The 21139-nt window shown below is 45.0% G+C and overlaps 1 protein-coding gene across 1 annotated transcript in view; it reads right to left on the bottom strand.

Moving 5' to 3' along the window:
- Positions 1-16947, bottom strand: part of UXS1 (UDP-glucuronate decarboxylase 1) — a 38999-nt gene extending 22052 nt beyond the window's left edge. The window contains exons 1-5 of the mRNA XM_083501551.1: positions 16611-16947; positions 6153-6180; positions 3909-3957; positions 2567-2610; positions 1444-1504 (exon numbers count right to left, since the gene is read on the bottom strand). Coding sequence (XP_083357677.1) covers positions 1444-1504; positions 2567-2610; positions 3909-3957; positions 6153-6180; positions 16611-16710 — 282 coding nt within the window. The 5' untranslated portion in view covers positions 16711-16947. The remainder of the gene's footprint in view (positions 1-1443; positions 1505-2566; positions 2611-3908; positions 3958-6152; positions 6181-16610) is intronic.
- Between the last annotated feature and the right edge of the window lie 4192 nt (positions 16948-21139).

Below are 21139 nucleotides of genomic sequence, written 5' to 3'. Positions count from 1 at the left end.
CTCTGCCTCCAATGCCACAGCTTACAGCACTCACAGATTTGTCTAAGCCTTTTAGAAACCATCCAAGCTGCCACCACAAACTTTGGCAACTAATTCAATATACCTTGAGAGTATGTTTGCATTTGTGCATTTTCAAACGGCTACCAGCTTTTCCAGGGTGCCCCACTGCTGAATTTCTATTCACTTACGGTTATTGTGGAGGGGAGGGGGCCTTTTCAGTGCTGGCACCCCATTAAAAAATGTCATCCACAAAGAAGCTCGCCTGGTGCCTACTTAGCACTCCTTTGAGCACCAGTTGAAGGCCTTTATACTTCTTCAGGTGTTTTAATCTTTTAATCTCAACATTCCAAAAATCTGAAATTACTGGAGATGTTCAGAGTTTCTATTTTCTGGTGCTTGTGAGAGCACATTGCTTTTAGCCTCTGCTGCTGTCTTCATTATGATCTTTTATTTTATGGTTTTGTTTTACATTTACTGTTAGCCACCCAAACTTTCCACTATAGGGCAGCATATAAATATTGTTATTAAATGAAAAAAAACCACACTGGAAAAGCAAGACTGCTGAAGTAAGTCAAAGCAAGGACCAGCATGCAGCACATATTTTGAAAAATTATGCCAGCAAGAGCATCACTCCCTCAAATTCTGAGTTAAAGTCTGTTGCTTGAATTTGCTTTTTAATACCGAAAACTATGTTCTTTCTAAGGGACGCGGGTGGCGCTGTGGGTAAAACCTCAGCGCCTAGGACTTGCCAATCGTATGGTCGGCGGTTCGAATCACCGCGGTGGGGTGAGCTCCCATCTTTCGGTCCCAGCTCCTGCCCACCTAGCAGTTCGAAAGCACCCCTAAGTGCAAGTAGATAAATAGGTACTGCTTTATAGCGGGAAGGTAAACGGAGTTTCCGTGTGCTGCGCTGGTGCTGGCTTGCCAGATGCAGCTTGTCATGCTGGCCACGTGACCTTCAGTGTCTTCAGACAGCGCTGGCCCCCGGCCTCTTAAGTGAGATGGGCGCACAACCCTAGAGTCGGACACGACTGGCCCGTACGGGCAGGGGTACCTTTACCTATGTTCTTTCTAACAAACTTTCTCCTTCACAGGAATCATTTGTCATCTTTTATTTTTCTATCCCTTTTTGAGGTTTCCTGTGGCTTCTCTTAGCGCACAATCCATGCCAACTTAGCTTCAACAATACCACAGTGTCTGGGTGCTCAGTCCAGAATTGGGTACTCAAATATTGATTATTGCTTCTTAATGATGCCATCCTTAGGACTATGTCCAAAATTTAAAATTAAATTAGGAAGAGCTAAAAAGCTAACACAAGTACACTGAATTTTCTTTTCAATGTGTGCCATGCCATAAAGAGAACGGCCAGCTTGTTGTTTCTTCTCAATAAACCTATGCAGAAATTTAGGTCACTGATTAGTTCTGAGCAAGTTGCCAACTTACCAAAATTCTTTTACGATCCTTTTCGGATAGGAACTTCACTGGCGGGTACTTCTGAGTAAAACTATGAAACATTTCAAAATGGAAGAATGAGAAATTTTAAACCTTATTGAAGCTGGAAGACTTATCACTGGCACATGTGTTTATCCTACGATGCCCAGTAAACATTACATGAGAGAATCACAGACCATTAACTCCTGGAAGCCAATACGTATGAATTAATAAATTGTGAACGGAATCCATTCCGGAGGTCCAGCCGGATTCCAAGGTTTTCGCAACCTGAGGAGAAGCAGTAGACCGCTTCTGCGCATGTGCGCGCAGCGAAACATTTCCGGGTTTGCCGCTTTTGCAACCTGAAGTTTACGTTACCCAAGGGTAATGTAACCCAAGGTGCTACTGTACGGAGTTGTATCCAACATTAGACTTAGGTGATCAAACATTATAGCCTCCTTAGAAGTTACTAATATCAAATGCCGTGGCATAAAGCATGAGTTCTTTGTTTACACTGTGAACTGATCTGAGGCTTCTCTCACTTATCTTCCTGGATGAAAACAGGAATACAAAATGCTTCATTGGTACACAGTGTTGGATGCCAGATGTACCACCAGTTTGCAATAGTACATTCTATTTTAGGCTACGTTTAAATATAAACATGCAATGAAAGGGAGGCGGGGAGAGAAGGTGGTGACAGTTCTAAATATCTAGATCACGATGACTTTAAAAAATAATAATTTAAAACTCCCTAGACTGTTGGGGATTTAAACAGCTACCTCCCAGTCATTAACATATCCTTTATTCGGGAAAGGTACTCGAGAAGGTTGTAGTTATACAACCGTAGTCACACTTAGATCAAGAAAATTTGCATTCATTCATTTCAACCTGGCTTCAGCACCGACACAGCTTTGGTTGCTCCAGCACTGAGAGACACACAAGGGAGTGTGCCCTAGTTAATTCTCCTTGATCTGTCACTACCTGCAAAACCATTTCCAAAGAGTTGCATTAAGCGAGATATGGTGTGCTCCACTGCTGCTGTGCTGTGGGGTCAAGCAAGGTTTCACTGTGTCCCCAATGCCCTATGTAACATCTATCAGAAGCCATTTCAGTCGCTGTGGCTTTTAGAAGATACCTTTTCTCCAGTTCTCGGATCTTCTCTCTTAAAGGCGCAACAACCTAAAGGCAAAAGCGACAGTTAACACCCAGTGTGGTTTCCTTGCATCAATATATTTCCCCGCAAGAACAACAAATCAAGATTTGTTTTTAAACTACAGATCATAGTTAAAAGAGAAGAGAGAGCTTTGACTGTGATCCTGGGTTCAGACAATACCCTACGCCAAACTCTGGCTTAGTTGCAACATCGATCTAAAGCACAAGGGAAAAGCAGAGTAGATGCTATCTCCGCCTTGGGAACCAGCACTTTCACATTAAGCCATAGTTTGTTATTTAAAATGAAAGTGTTCATAGAGAAAAATACAAGACTTAAGAAAAAGACATAGTGAAAAAGAATAAAGAAGACAGATAATAAGAAATAGATAGAGAAAATAGAAAAGATAAAGCTCAGAAACTAAAGAACTTCTGATTCTTCATCTGCTATATATAAACAATATTCACTTCATCCACTCCAATATAACACCCAACAAAACCACTTTCTATGAACAAACTTTATCTTCAAGCGTCATTATTTCCTTTTTTCCACACAAAAGTCTATGAGAGGTTTCCAATCTTTAGTCATAATCAAATCCTTATAGACCAGCACAAGTAAGGTGGGGTACAATAATTTAAAACCAATCTTTAGTAAATGTTAGCACTGACTTTCCCCTGATTAAACATGTCTATTTTGCTATCTCAGCTAAGTCCATTAATTTTGACAACCATTCTTCCATTGTTACATTAAGCCATGGTTTAGTTTAGCTTTACAAGATGACACAGCCATAAAGAATTGAGGGCTGGGTGCTGCAGCTGCATATTAGCAGCACTGAAACCAAGATAAAAAATGCCAACAGGAAACCAGCATTTTACTCCCACGACCCATTTCAATCCTGACATACACTGGGAGCAGACATTTGGTGTGGAAAGAGAAGGAGGTTGCCTTATTTTGGTTGCATTATTACTGCGTTTATATATTTTACGAACACTGATGAATGTGTTACTACCCACCCACAAAGGCTGAGGATATGGGGGGGGGGCAAACGGAAATTGTTTTATATATATTATTATTTACAACTAACAAGTAGGGTCTCAAAGTATGAATGTTAAAGGAAGACATCTACAAAGCAACACACTGGCGTGGAGCTGAATGGTTGTGAGCTTTGCCAACATTTGAAGGGAAGAAAAATGAAAGTGGCAGCTCCACCGAGGGGACAGAATTGAAAGGAAAGAAGACCGACAACGAAAGGAAAACAGTGGAAGTCTGCAAATGCTGACTGTGGGGAAAGCAAGGATTATAATACTGGATTATCCAGCGTACTGACCTCTTCAATCTTATTTTCTACTTTCTGATCGCTAGTATCCTGGATAGACCTGTTGGGAAGAAAACCATAAGGAAAACTTTAAAAATGGCCAAAGATCCACCAAATACAGCAATAGAAGTTCAGCTAGATAGAGTAAGCCCTCAATTTCCATGGGGGTGACTTTACGGGGATCGCACCTAAAGCCAAAATTGGGCATAGTCATTGGGTGCAATTTTGGGTGGGGTTGCCAAAGTCTCCCATCCCCAGAGGCCCGCCCCCTTTTAAATTTTGTTTAAAAAACAATGCTAAGCACGTAAAACTGAATGCACACAAGTTAAATGAGTGTAAGTTGCAGACTTACAGTAGAGATGGGGTACCTCCAGATGTTGCTGGACTCCAACTCCCATCAGCCTTAGCTAGTATAGCCAATTGTCAGGGATGATGCGAGACAGAATCCAACAACAACTTCCAATTCCTTCTGCCACACCTAAAGAGTACAAAACTTAGTTGGGAAACCCTACATGGGTGGAATCACCAAAGGGGGAAAACCCTCCACAAGTATTCCTATGTTTGCAAACTGTAAGGATTGTTTCACAACATAGGTCAGTTTTCCCTCAAACTTCTCAAAGTTGTTGTTGGACTACAACTCCCATCATCCCTGACCACCAGTCCTGCTAACCAGGGGTGATGGGAGTTGTAGTCCAACAACAGTTGGGAGACCCAGGTTTCGGGAAAACGCATTGACACAGCTGCATAGCATGTAGGATGCACAAAGAAAAACTCCTGGGTTCATGCAGACCCAGCTCCTGGCACATAGAATGCAGTGCGTGATCTGAAGGTCATGAACACCTTTGCATAAATGCTACCCCAGATATGATGCTCTATAAAAAGTGTGGGAAGCCCCTGAAAGTTACAAGTCAATCCTGTGTCCTTTCATACACCAGAAACCTGTGGCTATATATGCCCTTGTTCTGGAGTAAAAGAGTTAAACCAGGAGTGATTAACCTCTGGCCCTCAGTGGTTGTCTGAAACCCCCCATCATCCCCAGTTGCTGACCCTGCTGACAGGGGATATTGGGAGAAGAGTCCAGCAACTTCTGAAGGGCCAGAAGTTAGCTACTCCAGAGTTAAAACTGTTCTGTTACCTTAAGAGTCATTTGTAGAAAAGGTTCACTGGGTGAAACCACATCCTCAGCCAAACTTGTTTAATCTTATGGGTTTCAAGTGCTGATAACACAATCAGAGCCTATGAAACCCACACAGTTATATGGATTTTCCACAGCAAAGAACCCAGCTCACTTTCAGCCACAGGATTAGCACCAGTAAATGTTTATTTTTACCAACGGAGTAATCCAATCTGACTCTCCACTTACAACGGGAAGCAGGAGTGGCCTTTTTCTTTCTTTCTTTGGAAGGAGCATACAGTTATTTTCGGAAACACAGTTCTGCTGAATGCAATCTCGTAATAATATGATAAAGCTTTTGGGAACACTGACTGCAAAGCACACACAAAAGAATTGGGGCAGAGGGAGTCAAGGATATAGGGTTGTATCTAACACTGTGCAAACAGACAGGATGTATTCTCCCCCTCCTCTTCCTGCACACCCACAAATTCTGCTCCAGACAATCCCCTGGAGCAGATTTTTGAGGGTGCAAAGGAAGAAGAGAAAGAAGTTTCATTAGACAAGCACAAGTCTGTAGAGTGAATGGAATGGTTAACATTGGACAAGGCCCAATGTTTTTGCAAAGACGACAGCGACAATCTCTTCCCCACTCTGATAAACTTCTGAAGGACATTTGCATGGCTAATCCCAACAGAGATATTGCTCAAAGAGGCATGCGCCTTTCAAAAACAGCAGCACGCCACTCATATATTATCTCCAGCATATAAACTGCTCCTGTAGGACGCATGCAATGCCTCCACTAATGACAAATCTACCACTGTTGTTCCCGAGTTTGCACCGCAGGAAGGAGAAAGGGGAAGAGACAGTAAAGGGGGGGAGGGCAGAATAGTTATAGGGCCTTGTCCCACACTTCTGGATGGGCCTTTTCAACAGCCACTTTTTTCTTCTCACGCCAAAAATTTGTGGCTGACGACAACATTTTTAATCAGAGAAACTGAATGTTTCCCGTTATCTTCCATTCCATGGAAGAAGGAAAGGGAGGTTGGGGGAAAAGATACTTTTTGTTGTTCTGACAGAAAGAATAATTCTGCTTCACATCCTCACAGGCATACAAAAGGGAAAAAAGAAGCACTCGTTGTTACCTCATGTTGAGTACATTTCCCCATACAGCTGTGGGAAAAGAAGAAGAATGAATTAGTGTTGCTTGAAAATATTTTAAATCAATTCAGAAGACATTCATTTCAGGTATTAACGAGGTGAGCTTCATTAGGGTAAGAGCAGGTATTCCAGAAAACAAGTCATACTGTATATATCAAATGATTATAGGACTATTGGGATGGTAAAATATTCCAAAATAATTAGTCCTCCCAAAGTACTGAATGTTAATTGTCACAGTCAGGAAAACATTCAGCATCTCAAGCTGCAACGAGATTCAGGTAGCCCAAATCTAGATGTGCTTAATATAATTCTCCTTCGCAAACAAATTACTTCACAGAAGGTTTCCAAGTAGGAAATAACGTACAACACGTATACACTGGTACCTCGGGTTAAGAACCTAATTCATTCTGGATGTCTGTTCTTAACCTGAAACTGTTCTTAACCTGAGGTACCACTTTAGCTAATGGGGCCTCCCACTGCTGCCGCGCCGCTGGAGCACGATTTCTGTTCTCATCCTGAAGCAAAGTTCTTAACCCGAGGTACTATTTCTGGGTTAGCGGAGTCTGTAACCTGAAGCGTCTGTAACCCGAGGTACCACTGTATTATCATCACATACAACAATCATACTAGACTATTCTGTGAAGCTTCCCACAGGCGGGGGCGGAGGCGGGGGCACACCAGAAAAAAGCCATCAGATATGTCTAGATACCACCAGGTTACAAGTTATTTTATCTGCAGAAGTCCCATATGCATAGAAATAATCTAGCAAACTAAATGGTCCTTATTTTTCCACTTTCCCAAATCATATGCCCCACTGAACACACATCATGTTTGAAAGGGGAGCCATGAAGACCCTTGACGTCAGCATTGTGGGTTCGAGCCCCAAGTTGGACAAAAGATTCCTGCATTGCAGTGGGTTGGAGGAGGGGTGGCGGCACAGAGACAAGAGCAGGCAGTGCAATGGATGTAACTGTTCAACACAGTAAGCTAGCTTCCATACACACTGACAAAAATCTCTCTCATCACCCAAGAAAGAGGCATTGTGGCAGTTCAAGGACCCATTCCAACCTGGCAGAAATGCTTCAGGGGCAAAGCAGAGCTGGTGAAGAGAGTAGGGGGTGGTGGCAAATTCAATCCTTACCGCCTGGTGTTCCCTGCTCCTGCTCCAGAAGAACAAGGACCCCTGGGAGGAAGAACTCATGAGGTAAAAGAAATGCCAGCCTGGCCCCAGACATCGGGTTCCTTGTCCACAAAGAACCCCAGCCGCTCCAAGAATTGCAAGGTGTGAAGCAGCTTCGGCTTCTGCTGCTGGCCAGAAGACCAAAGTCACCTTCACCCCCCTCAGGAACTCACACTATTGTAGTCAAGGAAGAATGCCAGATAGATACAAATGCCTGCTTACAGTTCCCTAATTTATTCTGGCACTGTCAAACGCAGTTCTCTTCTCTGTGTTTTTTCTCCTCTGTACTTCCCTTGTGCAGATTGTCTCTTCAGTTTACAAAACGTGAGAGTTGGGCCTGGGTCTCATTTTCGCATCTGGTAAAGGGTAAAGGAACCCCTGACCATTAGGTCCAGTCGTGACCAACTTTGAGGTTGCTGCGCTCATCTCGCTTTATTGGCAGAGGGAGCCGGCGTACAGCTTCCGGGTCATGTGGCCAGCATGACAAAGCCGCTTCTGGCAAACCAGAGCAGCGCATGGAAATGCCGTTTACCTTCCTGCCGGAGCGGTACCTATTTATCTACTTGCACTTTGATGTGCTTTCAAACTGCTAGGTTGGCAGGAGCTGGGACAGAGCAACGGGAGCTCACCCCATCACAGGGATTCAAACCGCCAACCTTCTGATCGGCAAGTCCTAGGCTCTGTGGTTTAACCCACAGCGCCACCTGCGTCCTTTTGCATCTGGGCTGTGCCTATTTTAGGCAGTACTGTATTGAAATTTTGACTGTCAACAGCCACTGAGGGCGGGGGGACAATTTTGCGAGGAATGGATGTTTGTGAAGCACCTGTCTTGCTCCCTGGGTGCTTTCTCGTTTAGTGGTTTCACGTGGAAATATTCTACATATCGTTAAGAGTGGCCAACTCCTTTCTCCAGCTGACAGCCATGTTCGCTGTTGGCCAATGCTTCCCAAGAACCCAGCTCCTGGTGGTGACAGAGAATGGCCAAAGCAGAAGTGGGAGCAGCTACCCCACATTCTCTCTTGTGCATGCAGACATGAGTACAGAGCACAGATGTGAAGACACAGAGTATAAAAAGGTAAAGGTAAAGGACCCCTGGATGGTTAAGTCCAGTCAAAGGCGACTATGGGGTTGCAGCGGTCATCTAGCTTTCAAACCGAGGAAGCCAGCGTTTGTCCACAGACAGCTTTCCGAGTCATGTGGCCAGCATGACTAAACCGCTTCTGGTGGCAACAGAACACCGTGACGGAAACCACAGCACACAGAAACACCGTTTACCTTCCCGCTGCAGTGATACCTATTTATCTACTTGCACTGGTGTGCTTTCAAATTGCTAGGTTGGCAGAAGCTGAAACAGAGCAACGGGAGCTCACTCTGTTGCGGGGATTTGAACCACCAACCTTCTGATTGGCAAGCCCAAGAAGGCTCATTGGTTTAGACCACAACGCCATCCGCGTCCCATAGATACAGAGCACCCCACCCCTGCTCCTCTGCCAACCAGCTGGGGAGTGGGGAGTGGGTTTTTCCATACTACTGCAGTTCTGGGTGGAAAGGAATGTCTCTGCCAGGCTGTGTTAGAAACTCAGATATACAGACATTGGGGTGGGAGTTCGCCTTCTTTGAATTCTATGGTTTTACATATCAGGACAGGACAGAATCATCTGTTCCTTGGCAGGTCTTAAAATTAGGTAAATGCAAACTCAGATGAATAACAGCACGTGGCATATTACACTGCGTGATGATTTACCATTAAGTTCTACTATGGATGAGTGGCTTAAAGATATACGAGAAATGTAAGCAAGCTTCCAAACACTTCCTGGCTGTGAATGTGACTGAAAACAGAATGCTAGCTCTTTCTTATTTGTCTACAGAGAAAATAGAATCAAATGCATTTTAATTAGTGTTCTTGCATTTTAAAAATCGTTTGTTGTTTTAAGCTACTGATCACAGTAAGAGCACCCAGAAACACTTAATTACTTTAAAACTATTAAGAAAATATGGGAGAAAACTGAAATAACCATCTTCAGTAAAGTGTGATTTTATTCTTTCGATGATGGCTTTATAAATTTAACAAGCTGACCATTATGTGCGAAAGAAAGCAACAATTCCAACCTTCTCTTTAATATACAGTATTCAGAATCCAGACACAGTAAACATTCAAATTCTTTGATACCTGATTAAGCTTCTTTGAACAGTGTGTGTGTGCATTTTAGTATGTTCTATGGCCTTGTAATTTAAAATTGTTGCAAGTTGCCCTGAGGAGTGCACAGAACACAAACACCCACACACCACAAAGCATTTATTCAGTGACCTTAATTTGCCTTAAGGGCATGTCCACACACTTCCAAGGCCCATTCACTACACAAGACACACTTAATGGAATGGTTGCTAGCCAGCCGGGTTGCCAAGAGCCATGGGAACAAATCAACAAACCTGCCCCAGATTTTAAGCATGCCTTCCTAATAATGTGCATCCTTCGCAGAATCAAAGTACCGTACTTTTCCAGCTATAAGACGCCCCCTATTTTTAGGAACTCAGGTTTAAGAAAATGGGGGAAGATGGCACAGGGTTGTTAAACTTTTTGGGGGAGGGAATACTCAGGGTTGAGCTTTTCTTTAGGGGGGATGCCAAAAATCACTCACCCACACACATCGCAAAATCCGCCTCCCATCTGTCCCATCGCCAGCAGAAGCTGCCAATTGCCTGCCCAACTGCCTGAGTGTCAGCCAATCAACACCACCCATTGACGCAGCAACCAATCACACGCGCAATAGTTGCTGACAGACGTGGTAGCAACCAATCAAACGTCCACCCTATGTACTACCCATGTATAAGACGACCCCCACTTCTTAGCATGCTTTTTAAAGGAAAAAACAGTCTGATACATGGGAAAATATGGTATTTTCTAAGGCTGATGGGTGCTTAAAATGAAAAAGGTGATAGAACAGCTTTTAAACTGATCCTTGGAGGGAAAGGGAACAGAAGCTGGTGAGCTGTCTACTTAGGGATGAATCATTCTCAAGAACTGGTGGTAAAAATGTCTATGGTTGTCCAAAAGAGATGCAGTGGACTCAAGCAGTGAGTCCAAGGGTGGGAGCATGGAAGCCAAAGACGGGGAGAAATGCTACACACTGGAGACACTTGGAAAGAGATACCAAGGACAGGTAGTTTTTTATCTGCTAATGCTAGAAGCCTCCAAGCCAAGATGAACGAGCACTTCGTTTCAAAGGAGGCACAGATATAGTGAACGTAACTGAAATGAACTAAAACCCCAGGTAAGGATTCCCTTTTGTGCTCTGCCCACACTCGCTTTTTAGGATGCTTATCATTCGTGTGAATTAAGAAGGGAACGATGCACAGGAGCAATAAATCCGCTGAAAGAGAGCCGAAAGCATGCCTGCGAGCAGATCACGCACAAGTGCTCATGAGAATCGGGCATAGTCAATGCTGAAAATGTTTAAATGTGTCCCACCGAAACAGTAGGACCTTACAACGGACGCCACACCTTCTGGATGCAACCAATGGCAGCTGCCAGAAACTCTCTTGATGTAGGTGAGAGAAGCCAGCTAATGAGAAACATAGCAATTTAGCAGTCTGAAAAGAGGAAATGGGTGATCAATAAGGAGTAATTAATGGGCAATAACTGGGAAGGCGTGGGACGCGGGTGGTGCTGTGAGTTAAACCACAGAGCCTAGGACTTGCTGATCAGAAGGTCGGCGGTTCAAATCCCGTTGCTCAGTCCCTGCTCCTGCCAACCTAGCAGTTCGAAAGCACGTCAAAGTGCAAGTAGATAAATAGGTTACCACTCCGGCAGGAAGGTAAACGGCATTTCTGTGCACTGCTCTGGTTCGCCAGAAGAGGCTTAGTCATGCTGGCCACATGACCCGGAAGCTGTACGCCAGCCCCCTCAGCCAATAAAGCGAGATGAGCGCCACAACCCCAGAGTCAGCCACGACTGGACCTAATGGTCAGGGGTCCCTTTACCTTTACCTTTAATGGGCAATAGCTGGGAAGACAGGAAAGCATCCAAATTAAGAAAATTTTCGCTTCACATGCTATACCACATATTGGAGGTGGGAGGGGAGCAGTGTAGTTATTTATTTATTTTTTCTACCTTAAAAACTGCCTTGCTGCATAGTTCTAAGCGACTCCATTCTGGCCAAATGGGTGTGCATTGTTTGACGGAAAACACTGGAAACAAAAGCTCAAACAAATGCTGTGGCAACAGTTACTCTGATCGAGCTGATATTTAGTCACAAGGCCCTATCGGGTTGCATAAACAGAAAGGCAATTCTTTTATTAACTTCAAGAAACTTCAAAGCCACCAACCTGCCCTTAAAGCCCTGCTTGTGAATCCATTAGCTGCATTTTACCATTAACTACAGCGGACAATGAGCCAATTGTTCCTGTCGCGATTTAATTACAGAACCATAAGAGTTAATTAGACACATTACAATTTCAGGCACTTTACCCACACCAGACTAAGTCATGGTGCACCTATCTTTGAGAGCAGACGTGTCAAAAAATGATATACTTTCCATGAAGGCCAAGATTAAGTTTGATTTTATGCTCCAAGCTTCAGCAAGCAAGCATTCGCTTTAAAGTTGATGACAATGGGTTGCATCCACCTTAGCGCTGGGTGATCGTTCTGTCAGTGCAATGATTTCTGCTTGCACCTCGGAACATTGTCTCTCTCTTCCCCGACCCATACCCCCCAAAATCTGTTCTAGGGGTTCACTCCAACCCCCTGGAGCACATTTGGGGCAGGTGTGGGGACATGCTGGCAGGGGAGAAAGGTAAAAGTCCTACTGCACAAGAAGATCCGTGAGCTGATGGGACGCATTTAGTTGAATCCCATCCTCTGTCTCTTTGACTTGGCAGGCAATATTTTACCCACTGTGTCGCATTAACTGGACACCTCTGAACCTGGATTTCAGCCTTGCTCTGGTACAGAAGCTACCTTGGTGGCTCTGAAAAACATTCAGCTACAAGTACATGTTCCTTAGAATCTAAATAATGCCTTTGTTTTGGATGAACTGCACCTAGTTTTTTGTTTCAGTATGTCTGTGCTAATATTTTACCATATTCCAAATATGAATCACCCACAGAACTACTCCTGTAATGGCTGAAATAAGGGGGTGGAGATAGGCCATTGCCACAAAACCACTTAATCATTTTTCAAGGAAGCATCAAGACAGCTATTGCCAGCGCATCGACCTGCAGAATTGGATCGATCTTCTCAGCTATTAAAAGCTACTGCACTTAAGCGTTATCTGACTTCTACAGAGAGCTGAAGAAAATCAGCAACAACAAAACGTATCACCCTTTCAGAAAATTTTTATTTGTTGCTCCGGGGCCAATCCCTCACAAAGCAAACGTACACAGAAAAACAACACAATATATAGAACATCAGTCAGCGGTGATTATTCCTCCCTTAAAAAGGTAAAGGTAAAGGACCCCTGACAGTTAACACCAGTCGCGAAGACTCTGGGGTTGCGGCACTCATCTCACTTTACTAGCTAAGGGAGCCGTTTGTCCGCAGACAGTTTTCCGGGTCATGTGGCCAGCATGACTAAGCCGCTTCTGGCGAAACCCAGAGCAGCTCACAGAAACGCTGTTTACCTTCCGACCGGAGCGGTACCTATTTATCTACTTGCACTGGTATGCTTTCGAACTGCTAGGTTGGCAGGAGCTGGGACCAAACAACGGGAGCTCAACCCGTTGTAGGGATTCAAACCACCGACCTTCCGATCGGCAAGCCCAAGGCTCAGTGGTTTAGGCCACAGCACCACCCGCTTAGTAACACATAATTTACTACCTCGAGTCAAGCTACTGAGAATGCTACCATTCCAGAATAATTTAAAAGTTCACCTCAACGGCCTTTCAGATTCTGTGCTACCAACAGAAATTTGTTGCGTTATTTCTGTAAAATAAATGCTTTTATTGCCGAGTAGCAATTTCTGAGCACTGAGAAGTGAAATATTTTGGTAAGCTTTAAGAAAAAAGGTTTTGAAATTATGCATGTTTGTTTTTGTGTGTGTATTTGTGTATTGTGTATTGTGTGTGTGTTTGTTAAAGTTTGTGAAAACCAATAAATATTTTATTTAAAAAAAAGAGAAGTGAAATATTTTGTGCCTTTGACAGCGCAATTCTTTTTGCCTAGCTAGCATTCTATTGTGACTGCTATGGGGAATATTATTTACTCATGGGAATTTACATACTGTTTAACCACCCGTAATCTCTAAGCAATTTACACAAATTATAGAATGTCCATAAAAAAACCAACTCAGTTATAATTGAACACTTGCGTGGCGGGCTGGATGGGAGCGGTGTCACAAAACTAGTCAGCATCTTAGGCACCAAGTGGATATTGTTTGCACCATAACTAGGGACAAGAAATACAAGTCCCTCCTCCACATCTCCACCCTCTTGCTTACGTGTACTAGTTTGTGAAACATTTCTATTATTAATTACTATTATTAATAATAATACTAGGAGTTTTTGAATGTGCAGCAATTGTAACTACTAACACACCTTGCTGAAGATTACAAGCCCATTCCGCTACACACATAGGCTATGCCAGTTAAGTAGCTGAAATGAACCTGAGGCACACTTTCAACAAACACACTCAAATACTTTCTTTCATTACCCACTCACATACTCAAATATTTCTAGGCCTTTCTGGACCACCCAAGACAAGAGGCGATGTCTACAACATACTTTAGAATGTAAGCATTACTTCACTGGTTAAAGCAATAAGCTGAAGCCCTAGGGCTTGTCCTTACATTAAATGACTACAATGCTCCTAAATAAGGAAACCCTGGAGACATTATATTACGCAAAGAAGAGTGTGCCCTTAGTTTGCCTACTGCTCTATCTGGACTGTTGTTTGTTTCTCCTTTTAAGCGGAGTGGAAACTGCTATGAGCCACCAGGAAAACTCTGGGGATTTTCTCCTCGCTCCTTATCGGTGCAACAAGATAGTGCATCAGACGTGCCTGTATTGCAACCCTGAAAGTACAAAAAGCCCTAAACCATAGGTTTCCGAACTGTGGCCCGTGGTTTGGACCATCATTATTCCACAAGCGTCATTCAGATGGTCCGCATGGTGTCTGTGGATTAATGGTTAAAGAAGAAAAAAGGAAACAGCACATCAAATTAAATATTTATATTGATTTTTAACTGTATTTTTGTTGCTTTTAAATACTATATTGTATTTTATTGTACTACTTCCTTCCACTGCCACCACATCCAGGGATTTGACCACTGTTTTCTAAAGCAGAAATGGACTCTTGCCTTCCTTCCGCAGCAAAAACAACAGAGCCATGTCAGTGCTGAAGTGTGCAGACTCTAAAGCAAGGCCCACGTTAAACTATAGCTGAGTGGGAAAGCAGATGATCTGCATGCAGAAAGCCTCGGGTTTGATCTTTGATCACTTCAGTAGCCGACCATGGGGACAGCACCTGCCTGATCTAGCCCTGTGGGTTATATCCTGTGCTGTCTTTCTAGAAAGAGGTGCCCACCATAAATGCCTCCCTTGTTCTCTTATAAAGACAATGACACCCACCTGAGAGGTACCAGAACTGAGTTCCAGCTGGGGAAAAAAGCCCTGGTTATATCCATCTTCTCCAATCTGTTGTTCCTCCAATATTTTGGACTATAATTCTCATCAGCCCCAGCCACTGTGGTGAATGGTGAGGGAAGATGCGAGCTCTAGTCCAACGACATCCGAAGGGGACTTGGTTGGGGAAGGCTGGACAAGAGGGTTCTTCCAGGATATATGTGCAACTTCCTCGCTGCTTCAGCCTTCATGTTACAAAACATGTGTGGAATATCTGCCTGTCCAGTACGTTTCCTCTGCGCAAAACCTCTGTGCGTTTGTTCTGCGCAAACCTCTGTGGAAAACCTCTTCAGGCAGTAGCAGAGTTGAAAAGGTTAGCCACAGCAAGGTCAATTAAAGTACAAGTTGTTACTTAATTAGTTCAGGCTGTGAACTATTTGTGGGATGAGAAAAATTGCCATTTCTCTTTATTACACTTTTATAGTGCCCTGCCTCCATGGCGTCAAGATGGCATACAAGGTTCTCCTCAGCCTATGTGACGCCAAGACAAACATGGCCAACTTTTTCTACAGATTGGCACTGTGCTTACAGGTTGTACTGTGCTTACTGCTGACAGGTCATCCGATTCTTCTTTTGCACATACAATGCCAGATACTTTGCTACCAGTCAAACCCGATATTTGCAATGGTACAAAACATCAGGATCTACTGTTGTGACATTTGTGCACACACACCCTGTGGAAAAAGCTCACAAGCTGGCCTTAGTCTAGAAGGAGTCTCCTTATGCGCGCCATTCAGTTTCCAGCATGTTTCCGAAAATATCCTCAAACTGACTGATACCTTCTAATGGATGTGAAAAGGCTAACCCTGCTTGTGGTGGTGAGATGGACATTTGCCACAATGCAACCCTGGCAGGGGGAGGGGGGCAGGTGAAAAGAGAAAGAGAGAGAATATAAGCCTGGACACTGGAAACAGGTCCTGTGAGCAAGCCATTAGTTTAATTCAGAGAACCAGCAGCAGAATGTTTTTATTAGGTTTCCCAGCCCAAAAGAGACACAGCTGCGGTAAATGCAAATCGTAAGCACAGGACACAACTATCTTTTTGTTTGACTCGGCCTACCTTTTTTGAATTTATCAGGACTTACTCCTGAGTAGACATAACTATTACACTGCCATCACCTGAGAACACAGAGAAGCTACTCTCCTCCACTGCCAAATACACACACACACACACCACAAAATCTCAAAGCACACTCTGGTCAGTGTTCAAATACGGACTTGGGGCCTAACCTGGAGGCACATTCACGGCCGGAGGTTTGGGGCATTTTGCTTTTAGACTTTGCTAAAGTTTGGGCAACACCCCCTCCCCAAAACCACCCCCAACCAGAAAGCGCCATCAAGAGGTTTCCCTCCTGCCCGCTGCCGCTGAAAAAGAAGCGACGGGGACTTTGCAAACTTCCACCAGAAACTCTTGACTCCCCCCGAGAACCTTTTGCAAAAAAGAAGGAGGAATTGCTATGTCACATCTGTCTCCCCACCATGTCGCTTCCCTCCCTCCCTCCCTCCCTTCCAGCGTTTGGTGCAACCCTTCAGCTGCTGCAATTTGCAAAAATGAAAAACCGAGGGAAAGCGCGCGGTGACCCCCCCTCCATTTTGGGAAGAGGCGAATGAATGGGAGCCCCCACCCACCCTGCCTGGGCACTTACAAGCGACGTAGGCGACCAGGGCGAGCCCCATGAGCAGCTTCATCCTCCTCCTCCTGTTGACGGCGGAGAGCACGCGCTGCAGCGCCCCTTTGCTCAGCATCCCCGGCGGGGCGGGCGGCGGCGGCGGCACAGGGAGGCCCGGGGCGCAGCGGACGGAGCTCAGGCGCCGCCGAGCATATGCCCAAAACACGACGCCGGCGTCCCCGGAGCGCCGCGCCACCAGCAGCGGCAGCAGCAGCAGCCGCCGACGACGGAGGAGAGCCAATTCCCGGCCGCGACGACGACGCGCATGCGCACACGGGCAAAGCGGCTCTTCCTTTCCTTCCTCGCCGGGCTCGGCCCGCTATTTCCAGGCGACGGAAGGGGAAGGAGATGACGCGGAGGTGGGAGGGCGTGAGGTCACGCTGGCTCACTGCGCATGCGTGGGAAGAGGAGAAATTGTGATTTACAGTACAGGGTGTATTTATTTTTCCTGCCTCGAGGGTTCGCTGGCATTGGTGGGGAATTTCAGATTAGGAGTGGATAGAGGCTGGACTATGCAGAATTAGATAAGATGACAGGAAGGATTCGAAACCTGCAGGACCAGAGATTCTCAGAGGACTGGGATAAATATGTGAACTATCAGAAAAGCAATTGTAATCAACAGTTGTAGGATTACAAGAAGTTTTGTAAGGAGGAATCTATGAAATATCGCAAGGGAGATTATGAAGAGAGTTCTTAGTTAAGAAAATTAAAAGTAATAGTGAAATTAAGAAATGTAAATTAAGTGTTTAGGGGCTTTAGCAATAAAGTAAAATGTAAGATTGGAATAATAATAGACAAATTGTTAGAATATGAATTTGCTGAATAAATTTCTAAAAAGGGATACAAGAACGGGAGACGTGAGGAAGTCGGGAAAATAAGTCAATTGAAAATGAAAATTAAGAAAGAGGGAATTTTTTTCTTTTTTCTTTTTTTTCTTTTTCTTTCGTTGTGTTTAATGTTCGTATTTTTGTATTGTATTTTTGTGACTTTGTACCCTTCTTGTTTTTGTATTTTTCTTGAAATTTCTTGATTACTGTTAAAACTTAATAAAATATTTATTAAAAAAAGAAATGTAAATTAAGTGGAAAAGATTGGGAAATTTTCAGATGTGATTGATGGAAGTAAAAAATTGTATAAGATATGAAAATGTGTTAAATGATTGCTGAAAATTATATGTTAAAAATTATATATATATATATATATATATATATATATATATATATATATGGAGTGGATAGAGGCGGTTGGTTTTGTTACGCAAATTTTATATATGTTGGAAGCCTCGCAGAGGGGCTGGGGCAACAAAGTCTGATGGGCGGGGTATAAATGATAAAAATTATTATTACTGTTATTGGAAGAGGACGTCCCTATTTTCCTCAGAGAAGCGTTGGAGGCTTTGCGCTCCAGGGAAACATGAGCATCAACATCTGCTGCCCCTAAGGATCTTGCTGCCTGTGTAATGATTACTAAATGCATGGGGGGGGGGACCTTTTGATGTCCCAAAAGGTAAAGCCCTTAAAACATTACCTCCAACTTTTCTCCAGTGAAAATAGGGGCATTTTATTCCATCATCATCATTTTACTGGGTTCCCCCAGCCACTTTGTGCAGCATCCAACGTATATAAACACATATTAAAACATTAAACATTAAAAGAACACCTTCCCTATACAGGATTGCCTTCAGATGGCTTGGGGGGGGTCATATAACTCCATACCCCCCAGCATTTCTCTGATGAAAATAGGGACATCCTATTCCTTTTAGTTGTTGTTTGTTTTGTTTTAATACCCTGGCCACCAGACTGTTGCCCCTGCCACTCTGGGCAGCTTCCAACATACATAAGAAACACAATAAAAGGAAGAGCTGTTTTGACAGCAGAGCAGGGTCCCTTAGAAAAGTTGGTGGAGGTTTTTAAACAGGTTGGATGGCCATCTGTCATGGATTCTTTGGCTGAGATTCCTGCATTGTAGGGACGTTGGGCTAGATGACCCTCAGGGTCCCTTCCAACTCGACTATTCTATGATTAAACATTAAAAAACTTCCCTATACAGGGCTGCTTTCAGGTGTCTTCTAAAGGTTGTATTGCAGACCCTCCACGTGTCCCTATTTTCCAGGGGTGGTCCCAGATTTTCAGAAGCTGTCCCAGTTTCTGATTTGATCCTGGAATGCCCCGCTTTTCATAAAGATGTCCCTATTATCGGAGAAATGTTGGAGAGTATGGTAAGACATTCCTATTTTCATTGGAGAAATGTTGGGATGTCCCTATTCTCATCAGAAAGATGTTGGAGGGTATGGTATAGTTGTATAGATCAGTGTTTCCCAACCTTTTTTGGGCAAAGGCACACTTGTTTCATGAAAAAAATCTCGAGGCACACCACCATTACAGCCCCGTGACGTCAGCGCGCAGCGTCACGCCGGGAGGGACGCACAAAAGTGTAAGTTTCAATTTCCCCCCCTCCCCCTTGCCTTCCTTCTGTGCCAACCGCCAAAAAGCCAAGAAAAAAGCCAAGACTTTAGGGCAGCAGGTCGACACGGAAGAAGCTCCTACCTAAGGACAGGTGCGACAGCCGTGTCCTCTTCTGCCACACTTGGCAGCCCTGCCTCACGGTCGTGACTCCCACCCTGATTTCTCCCCGCAGGTCGAGCGGCACAGGCAGCCCAATGTGTCCAGCCCAGACACAAGCCCCGCTTCCCCACTCTAGATCCTGAATGCGACCAAGTGCTCTGGACTCCCGAGCAGGGCGGGAAAGAGGACTCGCATCTGGTAGCCTCCGGGCTCCTCGCCTGCTCGAGGGATGGCATTGCAGGCAAGCTGCCAGCCGTCGCCATCGCCGCCCCCTCATGCGAGTGGACCTGCCCGGAGTGGTGGGCCGGGGGAGGCTCGCTCTCTGTGGGGATGTGGCCCGCACGCGCGGCCCCGCTTCCTCCTGCCCAGGGCTGAGCTCCTTACCCGCGATCTCGGTCTCGCGCACGCGGATCCCACTTATTCCGAAGCTCACGCCATTAGCCGGGGCTCTCACACCGTGCCAGGGCGAGGCGGCGCGGCCCACTGACGTCATCGCAGCTCGCCGCCACCCTCGACTTCCCTGTTCCCTCCCCTCCCTCGGGTCGCCGTGGTTACCGAGGACTGCAAGCTGCTCGGGCGAGCGTGGGGCATTAAGTGGGAGAAGGAAAATTAAAATTAAAACTCGCCTGAAGGCTGCCTCTCCGGATATGAAGCTATCTTTCGAATTTTTTAATTTTTCCCGTGGCACACCAGGCAACATCTCACGGCACACTAGTGTGCCGCGGAACAGTGGTTGGGAAACACTGGTATAGATAAGGATCAGTGACCCTCTATCTGGTCACTAGGGTCCTACAGCCCTCCCACCTCCTTCCCAATGCTAGGGTGGCGTTGACTAAGCTTCGTGAAGGAAGAGAGAGGACTCTAGGATCCCAGGACCCTGACAGAGTCTTTGTGTCTCCTTCCCAAAGCCCAGGGCCTTGCTTACCCAGCTTGGGAAAGGAAGCATGAGGAATGTTGTTGAGGGCCACCACAAATGGCCTCAAGGACCGCATGTGGCCCTTGGGATGGACCACCTTGCTCTAACCACTGTACCAGACTGGCACCTCACTACATCCAGTATGTTAAATTAGCAGGAATTGCTTGAGTTAATATGATGGGAGGTAAGACAACATACTTATTTCAGTAATGATTCCTAGATGCCAGATCACAAAGAGATGATGGTATCATCAACTCAAGATCGTCTTGACCACTTCAGGCATTTCTTTGTCTTAAGACAGTGCTTTACAAAACTCTGATTCCATGAAGTTGTTTCTACATCATTCTTCCCTGCAGGGGAATCTCATATCTGCTGCAAACCCCTGAGCATTGCACCATTGGGTATGGTTGTAGGCAATAGGTCACATGGGACACCAGCCAAACCAGTGGTGGGCTGATAATACACCCTCAAACACTCACCCTGTGGCTTCATGTGGCGGAAGAAGACCAGTAGTGATGGGAAGTAGTCTTTCAGGAGATTTGTTTACTATTACAGGTTTTCAGCTTGCAAGAATCCGTGGTTTCCCACACCAGTTCGAAAAACACTACCTTGTTCGAAATTACACACATTCTGCCTTTCCTGGTAAAGCTTTTGTGCAATCCTTCCTTCCTGACTTCAACACCAGTTACTTCATTTGCTTCTGATTTACTAGCAGCTGCCCTTCTGGGAGCACAGGTAAAAGGCCAAGGACCCCTGGACGGTTAAGTCCAGTCAAAGGCGACTATGGGGTTGCGGCGCTCCGCTAGCTTTCAGGCCGAGAGAGCTGGCGTTTGTCCACAGACAGCTTTCTGGGTCATGTGGCCAGCATGACCAAACTGCTACTGGCACAACAGGACACAGTGATGGAAGCCAGAGCGCACAGAAACGCCATTGACCTTACAGTCACAGTGGTACCTATTGATCTACTTGCACTGGTATGCTTTCAAACTGCTAGGTTGACAGGAGCTGGGACAGAACAATGGGAG

The sequence above is a fragment of the Podarcis liolepis genome (assembly GCF_965112155.1).
Source record: "Podarcis liolepis genome assembly, chromosome: 4".
In the NCBI taxonomy this organism is placed as follows: domain Eukaryota; kingdom Metazoa; phylum Chordata; class Lepidosauria; order Squamata; family Lacertidae; genus Podarcis; species Podarcis liolepis.
Note: the sequence above shows the minus strand (reverse complement) of the source record. Positions and strands in the feature narration are given on the sequence as shown.